Source organism: Mastigoproctus giganteus, chromosome 7 (genome assembly GCF_048544385.1).
Source record: "Mastigoproctus giganteus isolate SK-2022 chromosome 7, ASM4854438v1, whole genome shotgun sequence".
Taxonomy (NCBI): domain Eukaryota; kingdom Metazoa; phylum Arthropoda; class Arachnida; order Uropygi; family Thelyphonidae; genus Mastigoproctus; species Mastigoproctus giganteus.
Genome location: NC_143581.1, coordinates 209,586,476 through 209,601,878, shown reverse-complemented (window position 1 = coordinate 209,601,878; position 15,403 = coordinate 209,586,476). Strand labels below are relative to the sequence as shown.

Genomic DNA, 15,403 nt, shown 5'->3' with positions numbered 1-15,403 from the left:
TTGGGAAATTGTGCATTAGAGGAAAGATTGCTTACTTTGGGTTAAAGATCTAACCATAAATAGGACAGAATGGAAGAACACGATATACGGAAGGTCGATAAGTCCCAGGACTAATTTGTACTAGTTACCTTATACTTACTGCAAGATTCTGATAACAATGTTATCAAAATCTTGCATAATTACCAAGGAAATAGCTACCAACAGGAATGACAAATTCTGTACCACTATATGGATTTCTTTTTGTAAGGAGCCATACAGATTAACCCTTTCACAAGTACTCAGAACATGTGTGGATCCCCATAATGAATTCTCCAAATACAGGTAGTTACAGGCAGACAATCTACCACAAACTCACAGGTTTCAGCCTTAACCTGTGATTATTTTAACTTTATTGTCCAAATGTGAGAGTGAAATTACTGGTCAAAAATCAAATCAGAATTTAGGAAGAAGAGAAAAAAAAAAAAAAAAAAACACTTTTTCATGTAGTAATATCCACTAGATTAGTTCAATTTCATCAATTTACAACAACAGAATTCAGTCAATCATTTCAACAAAATTCTCAAAAATTTAACCAATTTTGGCTTTTGTATGCCAAAATCTGACAATTGATGCTAGCAAGTCAGTTTTTTATTCCAATTTTTTGAAAGATATTTTTCTTATTTCCATCATTATAAAATTTGTGTTTACAGCTACTTTTAAACACATAAAATAACACAACACCTTATTTGATGATTTCTAGACAATTCATACAGGAATAGATCCATTATCTAAAATGACTTTGACACACACACCGCCTCCGTAGCCAGGTGGGCAGGAGCAGCAGTGCGTAGCACACGCTTCTTGATTGGACCGGGGCTAGAGCCCGTGACTGAGAATGCAGAAAGGTCAGGGAATGACCACCGCATATCCCCGGAGCAATATGGCCTTAGTTGCTAATGCTCCTAAAAAAAAAAAAAACACAAATAAATAACACGCGCACACCCTGAATGATTCTGGTAAATTAACTGTTGGCATGAAAAATTTTTGGAAGTAGAGCCAAGAAACAAGTAAAATGACAGTCACCTAAGAATTTTAAATGAAGATAAGAAAATTAAGAATTCCATATTAAAAAAAAAAAAAAAAACACTATGGTCACTTCTTGTACTCAACAGAAAATGCACTTAACTGAATTACTGCCAGCATAATGTTATAGTAACGGGACACAACTTAGTTTTATAGAAAAACCAAATTTTTTGTAAACAAAGTTGGGTTCCTTAATGATTTAAGAATTGATACATCTATTTCCATAATAGCCTTTGTGTAATTAAATTTATAAAATAATAGAATATGAAAATAAAATATACAAGTTGAGAAATTTATAGCAACAGGTAACGAAATTGAATATGCAAGTAAAAAAGGACAGCACAGACAATTCTTACCTCATTTTTATTTTTTGGTGCAATTGTTTTCTGTAGTTTATCAGAATTCCACTAAACCTCTGTGAAAAAAGTTCTTCTTGGATCAACTCCTTTATATGATTATTCACTAAATATTTTTCTGTCCTGGTATTTTTTTTACACTCATTTAATTCATTAAATTATAACAATAATTTTCCATAAAATTTTATAACTATAATTAACCAATTACAAAATAACTTAATTTAAATATTTAAGTCTAAAGATATGAGAAAGATTTTTTTTTTTCATTAATAATGTCTACGGTATTTACCTTCATTGTATAATGAATATACCCCATTATATAATTTTCCTACCAATGGTTGTGTGGATATTTATCCAGAAAGTAATATCTGGATGCTCAGCTTTCAGAAGGAAGAAACAATGGAGAGAGAGAGTAATGAAACTTTTCTGCCTTCCTAAACAGAGAAATTTTTACTAAAGGTATTTTCTGCTGTAAAAATTTTACAATTTTCAAAGAATAACTGCATGAAAAAAAAAAAAAAAAAATAATTTTTGTTTTTAGATATTAAATCAGCAGAATGTTGAAAATGTGTGAATGCACCCCTTTTGAAATCTTGTGCCCTTAATATTTTTATAAACTGTAAAATGGGATAATACTTCATATTAATATTTTGTTTAAAAAACTTAAATTTAACACTTTTTATTAAAAAAATTTTTAATTCAATCCATTATTAAAATGTCAAACACCATTATACTTCAAATAGAATAAGATGCATTTAGGACTAAAGCCTCAAACTGCGAGCAAATACCTTCACAAAGAGTTGCCATGATATTGCACTACTTCGAATAAGTAACGCTTCACCTAAGTTACTTATTCTGTTACTTATAATAAGACTAATGTTACTTATTCTCAGATAGGTACCACCACCCAGACGGCACCGTTTCAGGGCTATTTTGTATTTGTGTGGGATAATAACTCTACTATCCAGTTGTCCCTATTAGACTTAGAAAAGAAAAAAAAAAGGTAGAGGGAAAGTAATAGTAGGAGTGGAAGAGGAAAAGAAACGGTGTAGAAGAATGAAAGGGACAGTAACTCCTTCCACTCAAACTCCTCGAATAGGCAACGCTTCCCCAGTGGAGAAGGCTGTTGTTACCTGTTCTTGGAAACTCCGGACATCATTAGGCTCCCTGTGGTGCCGTTTCAGGGCTATTTGGCCCTTCTTTGGTGGGTGGGTAGGTACCCAAGTGATGCAATGATGGCAAAACAGTTATAAACTATAACTCCACAATATGAGAGATGCCTTGATGGTGTATGATATATTTAGACTAAGATGCGTTTAGGGCTAAAGCCTCAAGCTGCGAGCAAATTTAGACTATGTATATATTAAGTGCAATAGCATCATTAATACACAGCCATTTCGGAATAAATGGCTTTAGCCCTAAATGCATCTTAGTCTAAATACATCATACACCATAAGGCATCTCTCATATTGTGGAGTTATACTTCATAACTGTTTTGCCATCATTGCATCACTTGGGTACCTACCCACCCACCGAAGATGGGCCAAATAGCCCTGAAACGGTGCCATCTGGGTGGTGGTACCTATCTAAGAATAAGTAATATTAGTCTTCTCCTTAGGTTTGTTTTGTTGTTTTGTTTGTTATTTGGTTTTTAGGAGCATTAGCAACTAAGGCCATATTGCTCCGGGGATAAGCGGTGGTCATTCCCTGACCTTTCCGCATCCTCCGTATTTGGTGGTCACAGGCTCGAACCCCGGTCTAATCAAGAAGCGTGTGTTATGCACTGCTGCTCCTGCCCACCTGGCTATGGAGGCGCCTTCTCCATAGGTGAAGTGTTACTTATTCGAAGTAGTGCAATATCATGGCAACTCATTGTAAAGGTATTCACAATGAGATATAACTTAAAACGATGCTGCCTTATAAATATTCTGTTTATTCAGAAATGGCTGTGTATTAATGATGCTATTGCACTTAATATATACATTTCAAATGGAATTAATTTTTTTTTTTTTTTCCAGAAATAAAAGTTGGATGCCTGATATATGAAGGGATGGGTTCTTAGAAAGCATGATATAAATCTCAATTCTAAGGAAGAGTATTCACCTAGCTTACAGTGCAACAGCTATATCAAATGAAGAATATGGCAATTGCACTAAGTCTACTGGATGTAATACTGAAGTTGTTTTGCATGTAATGTTATGGGGGGAGAGAATCATTACCAACTAGATCCCCCACCACAATAACTGTCCAACTGGCACCAGGATGAGCAGGGTTTAATGCCGAGTACAGCAATAGCAAACCTTTCCTAGCCAAATATATATATATATATATATTAAAAAAAAAAAAAAAAAAAAAAAAAAAAATTTGGAATACCATAGACAAAACACTGACTAAAATTGGTAAACAATCTTTATGAATATTTTAAAAAAGGTAAAATTTTCTAATGAGAAAATTGTTGCTGCAAAATCTGCACACGATTACAAGTTTTTACTGCTGGATGTGGCTGATAAGCTACTTTGGAAAAGGATTTAGGGCAATAAAATACATTTGTCTTCAAATAAAAAAAATAAAAAAAAATTAAATTACTTTTGTTATAGTACAAACTAATTATGGGTGGCTGCATGCTGGTACATTTCTATGCATTCTACTCATTACACATGTCACTGATTCATTATCAGTGCCCTAACATTTCTTCACAATGTAATCCTTGATGAAAGTGGGGAAAAAATATGCTATCTGGAATAAAGTCACTGTCTGAGTTCTGATCTTTATTCCACAAGCAAAACAGTACCTTACTCCTTAATTACAACAATCTGGTGGAACTTTGTGGCACAAGATCACATTCTGTCAGCATCCACATAAATAAAACTACTTTCATTTTGGAAAAAAAAAAAAAAAAAAAAAAAAAAATGCACTGATGTTTTCTTATAAAAGGGTGTTTCTGAATCATTTTCTAATGCAGATTTCAAAAATGCCTTCCATTTGTTTCCATCATGACAGGTCAAACACTCACCTCTCATTTTAAAAAATGATCTATGATGGGTCAAATTTTCATTTGATTTTCTTGTGGATCTTATTCATTTACAGTCCCATTTAAGCATCCAGCAATAGTCAGCCATCATGTTGACACCACCACTCTTAGTACCTCATCTCTATGTCTTTAATGTCCTTGTGAAATATCTCATCCTGTTCTTCACTAACACTTCCTAGATTTTCTGGAAAGTAGTAGACGTAGGAGTGTAAAAAATGTACCTTGACACTCATGTCGCAGTCCAGCTTCTTGAAGTTTGTGAATAGATTTTCAATTATATTCTTGTGGTCTGGATCCTTGCTGTTCCTTTAGAGGTTCTCAACAACAGACTTGAAGCTAATCCATGCCAATTGTTTTCTTTTATTCATAGTTTCCTCAAAATCTCGATCCCTCATCAGTTTGCAAATTTGAGGGTCCAACAAAAATACCTTGTTTTAGCTTCTCTTAGGGGATTGATGGGAATTTAGTACAAAGATAATTGAAGCAGGGACCTTCCTAAGGTAAAGCTTTCCCAAACTGTTTCATCAAATCCAGTTTGATGTACAAGGAGGACAGTTTTGGAGGTCTGACAGTGGTTTATGAACTAAGTTCTTTGATCCAGACAACGCCCCATCTTTGGCCAGACCTTGACATCCCACTCACACAAAAAGCAAAGTATTTTTATGTAGCCAGATTGCTGTCCAAATAACATGCCTATCACTTTAAGGTCAGCATAAATCATACAAACTATGTTCTTCATTTGTGTAGCTCAGTAAGCATTTCTTTCAAATGCATATAGTGAGATTCACTTATTTATTTCTGGTGTGGAGCAACATACCTTTGAGACTCCTCTTTAATGAGTCAATAAAAATTCTCCACTGTGTATGATTTTAACTAATTCCCAAATAGTTCATTAAGTCATTTATATTACTGCAAAAACCCACAGAACCGTCCTCAGAAAAGTAGGGATAGTTCTCGTTCTGTCTGTACCATGGGAAAAATGTCCCATGTGTTGGAAGATTTTTTGACTTAAGTCTAGAACCAAGGAGTTCTGCAGATTCCTTTGGTAAATTTAAATCTCTCACCAGATCATTGAGGTCATGCTGTGAGAACAGCTGAGGACCGGAGTCAGTGTTTTCAGGTGTATAGACTTGAGTTTTACCTTCAGAAGATTCACTTTCAGGACTCTGCTGCTACATTCTCCAATGTAAGTGGAGGGCATGGAATTGGCAAGTTATCTTGACATGGGACTGGTCTAATAGCAGATGGAATAATAGATACACAATGCTCCTATGACCCTCTACATTAACTAAGCAAAGGTAACAGTCATTAGTGGTTTGTAGGCTCCCACCAAATTACATAGCCTTCTTTTTACCATTTTCCCACAATCTCAGTACTTCAACACAGGTTTGGCAACTTTATGTGGAGCCCATTGTTTATCTTGGTCACCAAGTTTCACTCCAAAATAAGCACAATACATTTTTTTTTTTTTTTTTTTTTACAAATTTTGTAACATCTTGTCTTTGTCTGAGGACTACATAACTTCCACAAATATAACAAAATAAGTTCAGATTGTACAAACACTTGTGTGAAGACATTTTACCCACTTTTCCCACACAAGTTTGACACGATAACCTCAAAAATAAACTGAGGTCACATGAATAAACACTGCTGTACAGAGTTCTTAAGGTAAAGAAACAAATGACGGAAGGTAGTGTTTCCAAAACATGAAGATTTAGTTTACAAATTCCCAGAATTTACTCCTAACTTCGAAGCACCCCAAATTAAGGCAGAACACCAGAATAAATATTTACACCTTTTTTTTTATTTTACTGTATTTAAATATTATACTACCAATAAAACAATTCAGGAGATGAACTAAATGACATCTCGTTCATATTTACACAGACAATACTTGTAAAAAAATATTGTAAAATTTTATTCCTCAGCATAGAATATAAAGTGATGCTATACTTACTGACTACTTTCAATGCTAATTTTGTTTGAATCAGACAAGAGCACAAGAGTTCAAAATGAGCAGGTGGTGCTTACAATGCAAAAAAAGTGTCCACCTTGTTTCATAATAGCATAGCTAAATAAAAATAGCTTTACTGGACACCCTCCAAAAGTACCATATACTTGATTTTATCAGATTAAACACATACATACCAAACAGATGGAATTACAATTGTAGCAGAGGACTCAAATATTCCTATTAGGACATCCTATTTCTTCACCTCTATCAAAAATTGTTTGAATAGACTGTAACGACTAAAGTTATGATACACTAATAACTTTAGTGTTTGCACTCACTCACTCCATAAGCCTACTTTCCATTTTTGGAAAGTTGATTAAAAAGTTGTATTTTAAAAATATTTAGTACAATAAACAACCATGACTTTATGTCTAATATCTTCTCTTAATACAAAGAAAGTCCAAATTTAAGAGTAAAGTAATATAACATAATACATAAGTAACCTGTTTAAGACAAATTTTGCATCTGCAATTTAAATGACACATTTCTGATGTTGCATAATGGTTACAGGTAAATACACAAATTATATTAGGGATAGTCTATATTTGCAAAATTAAATAGCATACTAATAAAATAAAGCTCAATAAAAATTAAACTGAAAATATGAAAAAAGTAAACTAATCTAAAATAAAAATAACATGAATCAAAAATAATCAAAATAACACAAAAGCTGATAAATTTATATTTCATTAAAATTAACATATAGATAGAAATATTAAGTTGATAAAAATAAATTAATATCAGAACAGAAAGTCTGAAGAAAGTTTGCAGAATGCGAAAGTTGTTTATGAAGCAGCTTGAATGAAGGTGCTAAAGCAGAAATAATAAGCATTAGTTACAAAGATGCACTTTTATAGCTCTACTTTAAGCAAGAGAAAGAGGAAAAATATCAGAGAGGATACAGCCAACTCACATCAGCACTTACTAGATTACAGAAAGGAGAGTCTGGTATACACTCCTCCAAAGTTATAGTGATAAGTCCAAATGGATGAGTCTTCAAGAAGCCTGTAATGCTGTAATAAATTAAAATTACATAATTGGCTGGCTATTAGAATATTCATTAAAAAAAAAAAAAAAAAAAATAGGTTACTACTGACTATAGTTGTTGGTGTAGAAATCTGAAGGATATTGATGTGTGCGTAATGAATGTACGTGTCTATTGCAGTGGCCAAGTTTACAGATAACCACTGTAATGGCATCAAATAAGGTTGACTTTCATTTAGCCAAGGAAATTAAATACCCAGGCCAGAAGAATAAAAACAAATACAATAGCTGTAGAATGAGGATTTCTTAAGACTAAAGACAAAGAACAACTTTCCAATTTTGTGTGTGTGTGTGTGTGTGTGTGTTGATTAGGCAAAATTTTAGAATATTTAGTTCAATTTTAACACCAAATTCAAAAATGACAAAAATCTCACCATCTTTCATTTTCAGGATGTCAGCCGAAGGATGAGCTGGGCACTGATGGTACAAACTCACTTTCAAACCATGAAGCAAAATTATCATGTTATCCAAGCATTGTTTGAACTATTTTTATAAATCATGGGTAGAGATTTGTACTTAAAACACTGGGACTCTGACTTCTACTGAAGCACAATGGCTTTAGCTTGTGATTTCCAGTCTTGTTTGCACAGAGTAACACAGTAGCTCCATCTACATTAGTTTTCATGCCCATTTTATTGGGTGCCTTTTTAATATCTAGTGACTTGTTGGGGAGTTTACAGTACTGTTTTGTCACAGCTGTACAATTGTTCCTCTGCAAATTCACCATCTTGATAACATTATGCAGAAATTCAGAATGCTTCTGCTACTTTAAAGTCACAATGCAGATTTGCCTACAAAACCAACTTGGGATATCCCACAAAGAGCCTTCCATCTCCAAAGCCATCCTTCAAGAAGCTTTAAATGTGTCATCTCCACCAAGTAGCTTATGAAATTTAAGTGCATGTGCTTTCAAAATCATTCCACGTATGGATATTCCTTCACTATGTCTGGAAACCACTTGTATAAGCATTGGTTCACATCACTGTTTTCACTAAGTCTAATTTCATTTATTTGGAGACCTACTTCATCTTCTACCGAGTCCACAAATGAATGCAATTTTTCTTCCGCTTGCATCCAACTGCAGATTGTTCCTTCTGGAATACCACACTTGTAAAATACGCTGCATTTAGTTTCGCCACTCTTAACTTTTTTGATAATCTAACTTTTCTTCAACCTTAAGTTTTTTTTCCCCCTTTTGGTGGCCATTACTTAAGTCCTATTGATTTACTACGTATTTATTTCTGATGCCCTGGAATTCAGTCTTTTGAGAAAACTAACTCAAAACCAAACTGCCTGACCTATTATAATGCCAAAGTGAAGCAACATGATTTCTCCATAAATCATTTGTCAGTTCATGCATGTAGGTGGTAGATGACTTTCATCAACTGGTGAAATACCACCACTTTGCTTATTGGAGGCTTGAAGTGGTGAAACCCATGTTTAGTCTCTAGAGCAAAGTTTCCGGCACCCCCCCCCCCATACTTCTCCTTCAACCCATGCACAGTACTAGGTGCTATAGGTTTTGATACCTTTCGTGTTTGGGGTTTTCATAAAAAAAAAAAAAAAAAAAAAAAAATTCTGTTTGGATTAGCTCCTATCACTTTTTGCTATCAAGTGCAACCTCTAGTTGAAGAAACTATATCATGTGCTGTTTACAATTTACTTTGTAATTGAATATAATGAACTTTTGTAATGAATGGTAGCCATATTCCCTTCCATAATTGTTTGTAATTAGCATTCCAGTGATATACTCCTTTATTACATCTCTAGCTGAGGGTGTCTACAGCAATTACTCTCTTTTGGTGTACTAGTGTTTCCTGGGGCAAACAGTGATGGAAAAAACCCATAAAAACTGAAGTCCTGTTGTTGACAAAAATTACTCTGCAACAAAATTACTCTGCCTGAATACAGGCAGTTAGCTTTACAAGTTTTTTTTTTTTTTTTTTTAAGTATAAAAAAAATCGAAAATATGAACATTATTGCAAAAAATGAATGTTAAACATTCATAAATACTGCATTTCAAACGGCGTGCATAGCTATGCAATAGCGTGCACCCAGCTTTACGATATTAATCCGTTCCAGAGACACCATCATATCATGAAAAGATTGTAATGTGAACCCAACAACATGTTTTTTGGTAATTCGTTCCACGTTATAACAAATTTTTGTTATATAACTGTCTAAAGGGTCGTTTTATAGTGCAAATTGTATTAGTTACCAATTCAAATCACTAAAATGCACTACATCTTCATCGTTATCATATGTTCTGTTATAAGAACCAATTTGAACACCTTTGTGACATTTTTCTAAAGCACATTTCTGGAGGTCACAACCATAAAACAAAAACAATTTGCACTTTCTGGTTTACTGGGCTTTTCTGTTACTGGAAGCAATTATAAACAGGTAGTAAACTATGTTATTGCATTTGCCAAAATAGCAATAGCTGGAATTGCGGTTTTTTTCACGTTATTATGGCAGAATGTGTTTCCCCATTTACTGAAATCTTCAATCATATGAAAAACAAATAAATTTGCAGAATCTTCTCTTCATCCCAAGCTTTCGTAAACTTGCTACTCCACACAAATCATGTTAGTTCCAACTTTGTGCATTTCGTTAAAAAATGTTTATGCATGCTATTGAAATTTAATGAAAATAGAAGATTTATCTTAGAAACAAATGCAGAGCCAATAATAAGTGATCAATGAGTGTGCATTTAGTCGATTAAGAATAAACATTCTTCAAAATTTGAAAGTCATAAATAATTTCTTTATTATTATAATTTGCTTGATTTTACAGGCTACATTTTAATTTATTTGGATAAATCAATCATTGTTTAAACAAACTAATTAGCTAACTAATTTCATTGTTGAGAACGTAACCAATATTTTTAACATTGTCTATGGGATTTAATTCCCGCTTTACAAACGTGCGCTAGGAATGAATTAATTTGTAAAGTCGAGAACTACTGTACATCAAAATGAATATAGTAACTAATTTCGTCCTCTTGGAAATATGGCAATAGGATAAAGAGCAGAGATACAAGTAGATACCGTATTCACTTTTCCCAGTTTCCAATATGAAATGCTAGTTCTTTGAACAATCCCCCCCCCACCATAGTTCATTTTGGGGAACATGATCATACCCGTAGTATACCTTAAATCACGATATGAAGAGGCACAGTATGTGGAGGTTGCAATGGTGCTTTGGATTACATCAGCATAAAACTTAAGGTAAAGTTTTACAGTGTCAACCTATTTTGACATTCAACACATTATTTCTGGTCTTTTGTAATTGCAATTAGCAAGGAAGGAGGCCTTTAATAATTTACTGACAGGGTAGGAAATGTTTCAGCTCATTTCTAGATTCATCAGCAATGTTAAGAGTTAAATGCATAATTTTATTTGAAAAATAAAACATTTAATTTCACAATGCAAAATATTAGTTTTCAATTAAGTTCTTTAATTAATCTTAATTGCTTTCTAAATTGAGAGAGAGTGGGGTACCACCCCTTGGCCACAATGCATGCACTGCACTGGAAATAAACTTGCAGGAAAAAAGCTTGCTTTTTTATCTCCCCTTATTTCAAGATGCAAAATGGCCAAATCAACTCAAAAAAGGCAGATTCTCCGTTGTAAATCCAGAGAATTCACAGCTATGCAATATTATTAATGCTACAAGTAAATCTTATATATACTTTTCAATTAAATTTTATGAATTATCAGAGGGATTACGAACAAAGCAGTAATAACTTAGAATTATATTTATTTAAGTATCAAAATTATATAATTACCTCCCATCTTCAGCTGCATAAACAATACAAAGACTTGGCCCAAAATACTGCTCATATTGCCTTTGCAAAGATAAGGGCTTTAGAACCTCTTCTATACCTTTAATTACCTGGGTTACTTCATCTAATAAAAAACATAAAAATCCATTAAACAAGAGGTGGTTCCTTTACTTTCTAAGAAGTAAAGTACTCCAAAACCAAACACCGAATAGAATAATAAATTTCATTGTAAAACACATTTCGCTATAAAATTAAAATGAAATAGTAACTACTTCTGGCAAATGATGCAAGAAAGTAAGTTTTCTTGCATCATTTATCACTATTAATACTAAGAATGAATAAATTTTGTTTTTTCTGGAGAAAAAAAAAAAATTTTAAAAATAAAAAAAAAATACAAATATTTCTAGTATATTTTGCAATTCCCCTCTTGAAAACTAAGGTCTCCCTCAGCGATGGATTTAAGAAATATGGCATAAGTCGTTAAGGGCACCCAACCTTGGAGAACCTTCAACACACTATTATCCAATGAACTGCAAGCATATTAAGATGCTTGTTCTTAAAAATAAAATAAGAAAAACCCCTCAACTGCTGCTTTTCTACAGGAAAATTCAAAATACATATAATTGCTTCTAAATGCAAGCACAAACCCCTTTCACCATCTTTAATGCAACTACACAGTGATAGCAATCGCAATATAATGCAAGGATGCCACAGGCTTTTGCTGCACTGGCAAAAAAAAAAAAAAAAAAAAACCCACCCAAGTAGATACGAAAAAACAAATTAATTATATGCTTCCCTCCTCACACCCAGTTGACCCAAGCTCTGTAACCTTCATACTAAGTCTTTCCTCATATAGCTGTCCTTCTGCCACATATTACCATTAAATGTTGCCTGTCTTTGGACCCTTCCAAGAAGCTCTGTCTTTTTTCAAATGAAGTCTCCATACTTGAACACAGTATTCCAAATGTGTTCATACAATTGCTTTATACAGTGGGATTATGACCTCCCTATCACTACAGGATAATGTCCGATAAATCGACAGGACACCATGGGTTTCCCGGCTGCCTGTTTACACTGTTCAGAAAGCTTCATATCTGCCATATTGTAACTCCCAGATCCCTTTCCTCCTCCACTTTTTAATTCAACTCCACCAAGTATATAACTTATTGGGGGTTGCTATTCCCCAAGCATAAGACATTTGTATTTAGCAGCATTAAAACATAGCTGCCACTTCTCTGACCATCTTTGAATTTTGTTCATCATCCTGAAGGACCTCTGCTTGGTACTGGTTACTAACAATTGCTAATCTTTACATCATCTGCAAATTGATCCTTTTTTTTTTGGTAGTTGTTGGCACATCGGCTTCTGTGGCCATAGTGCACCTCCCAAGGTTTTTTTTTTTTTTTTTGCAGTACTTTGATCCAAGCCCGAGGCGGGCTCCACTACTAACGTTACACCAATTGGAAGAATATCCATTAATCACAACCCTCTGCCTTCTGCCCTGCAGCCACTCACCTTAGAATTTTATCAGTAATCCCAACCCATTCAAGCTTACACAGTAACCTCTCATGAGGGACCGAGTCAAATGCTTTGCTAAAATCCAAATAAACTGTCGAAATAGCCTACTAAGTTAGTTGAACACGATTCTCCCTTAAAAAAGCCATGTGTGTCCCCTTCAGAATGCCATATCTATCTAAATTGTCCCTGGATTGCACTCTTAATCACTGCCTGTGATTTTTCCTACCACTGAAGTCAGACTAACTGGTACGTAGTTACCAACTTCACTCTTAGAACTGCTTTTATATAATGGCGATACATTGGCATTTCTGCAATCCAAAGGAATCTCCCCAGTATTTGAAAAGTTTTGATATTTTATTATACAGGTTCAAAGCATGTGAACTGTACTTTCAAGATTTAGGACTTAAAACAAAAGTGTTTATAAACACATATCTGGATGGCTACAGAGTTATTTGAATTTTAAAAATTGGACAAAGCTTAAGGGTAAAAAAAAAAAAAATAATGAAAATAATAAATAAGCAAATGTAATTAGTATAAAACATTCTACTAAACATGCATAAAAGTGCATATTTGCTGATTCTTATTTGTTTTTAACCATTCAAAATTGGATAGAAAGTTTATACAAACTTTTTCATTGTTTTCAGGTTGAGTCAATCCTGAAATACAACTTACATTATGAAAAAAAAGCTGTATATTGGCTCTTAATTCTTCTATGTGAGAGTTGCTAGTATATAGCATTCCTTTGCCCAAAGATAAAACAAAGGAAGGTGAAGGGAGAATGTGGCACCACAAATTTTTGGACACTTGCTGCAGTCATAAATGAAGCTAATAGCAAGTGATTGAAGACCTTGCATAAAAATAATAGCTGTCAGGCATACAGGAATGGGCAGTATCACCCATTTTTCTGTTTCTAACAATTCAAATAATTTGTACATTAAATACAAATACTGCAAGTGTATTAAACCCCATGCACATATCAACTGCTTCTTCCTATTGTATGATGGAAGAAGGGGATATGCAGAGATTTTTTTATGGTATCTCTTTCTCTCTTAGTATATAGCATTTAAACAATGCCTGAACCATAGATACTGGTAACAGATATGTAAATTGGGAAGAATTGCCGGTTTAACGAAATTAAAATTTTTTTTACTGCAGCCAGTCATAAAGGAACCGGGCATTGGGGGTCTATTACCTAGTTGGTTTCCTGCAAACCCAGCCTCAGATTTTTTCCATAATCCAAGGAACATAGGAGCTATGACATCACTTGGGTCAACATGATCACTGCTATGCTTATTAGGAATCATGACACGAAGCATTAAATATACTAGGGGAACATTCAATGTTGGAATTGTAAATGGCATAAAGTGGAATTAGTAGAATTAAGTCAATGTGATACCAGAGTAACAGGTATCACAGAAGCCAAGACAAGGAATACAGAACTGCAGCTGAACTACACAATAAATCAATTTATTCTGAAGATAATATACAGGGCAAGAAAGTTGTAGCAATAGCTTGGAGAAATACTCAGATGTTTGATTGACTGGGCATTATCCAGGACAATTCTATAGGCAAATTAAGTCAAAAAGATGGATTATTTGAATGTTAGAAGCTATGACAATAGTCACAACTGGTGATAAAATTAGACTGAAAAATGAAGGCAAGTGTCAGCAAGCACTTCACACTACTCAAAGGTCATTTTCCAAAAGAAAAGACATTAATTTTTATTGATATACTGCTGTTATTTGTAATAGCATGCATCTAAGACCATACCACACTGTATTTGTCTGTACAAGTGTTTGTTCACAGGTCAATTTGCATGTCACGCAGATTTACAAATCTCAGGGAAAGAAAAGAAGGAAAAAAAAAAAAAAATCACTAATCCTAACTACAGCCTTTCAGACCTCTCCATATGAACAAATCAGAGGACAACAATATACAAAATGGAAATTGAGGAATTTCACACCTTAGTGCACCAAGTAAAGCTTCTGAAAGTATCTTAGAGAAGAACAGAAAAATTTTAAGCCAAACAGGCGACACCAAGATGAAACAGTTGCAATAAGATAAGTCATAAAGCCAAGAGAATATAACACGAACCCATATATTTAACATATGATTTAAAAAAAAAAAAAAAAAAAAAAAAAACCATATAACAAAGTACCCAGAAATCTGCTCTTTGATGTCTTAGAAAGACATCAAAGAGCAGATTATTCAGAATAATCCTTTAAGAGGAATTAGATGTATTAAAATGGCAAATCCACAATGACAACAGAAGGGAGCATTGAAAAATTGTTTAAGATTAAACTTGGAGTGAAAAAGATGCACCTTGTTGCTACTTTTTGATAATTTTCATGTACTACTCAATAAAAGAATGTTAAGTTATAAATAAATTTAGTGTGGGAATTGCAAAAGTTGGAGCATTATTATATACAAGAAATACTGTGCTGTTAAAAAAGCATCAGCTTGAAAGATCTTCATGAACCTGAATAAATCAGAGATATTATAGAGAATTCGGCATGAAATTCAGCTGTAAAAAAAAAAAAAAAACACCAAAGAAAATTTATCATTAGCATTAGTTGAGGTGTATGATACAA

The 15,403-nt window shown here is 33.6% G+C and overlaps 1 protein-coding gene across 7 annotated transcripts in view; it reads right to left on the bottom strand.

The window, feature by feature from the left end:
• Sms (spermine synthase) overlaps positions 1–15,403 on the bottom strand; it is a 163,890-nt gene that overhangs the window by 47,940 nt on the left and 100,547 nt on the right. For 6 of the 7 annotated variants that reach the window (XM_090377410.1, XM_090377411.1, XM_090377412.1 and 3 more), the window contains exons 3-4: positions 11,298–11,418; positions 7,377–7,476 (exon numbers count right to left, since the gene is read on the bottom strand). In XM_090377410.1, coding sequence (XP_090233536.1) covers positions 7,377–7,476; positions 11,298–11,418 — 221 coding nt within the window. The remainder of the gene's footprint in view (positions 1–7,376; positions 7,477–11,297; positions 11,419–15,403) is intronic. The other variant, XM_090377409.1, reaches the window with a different exon arrangement.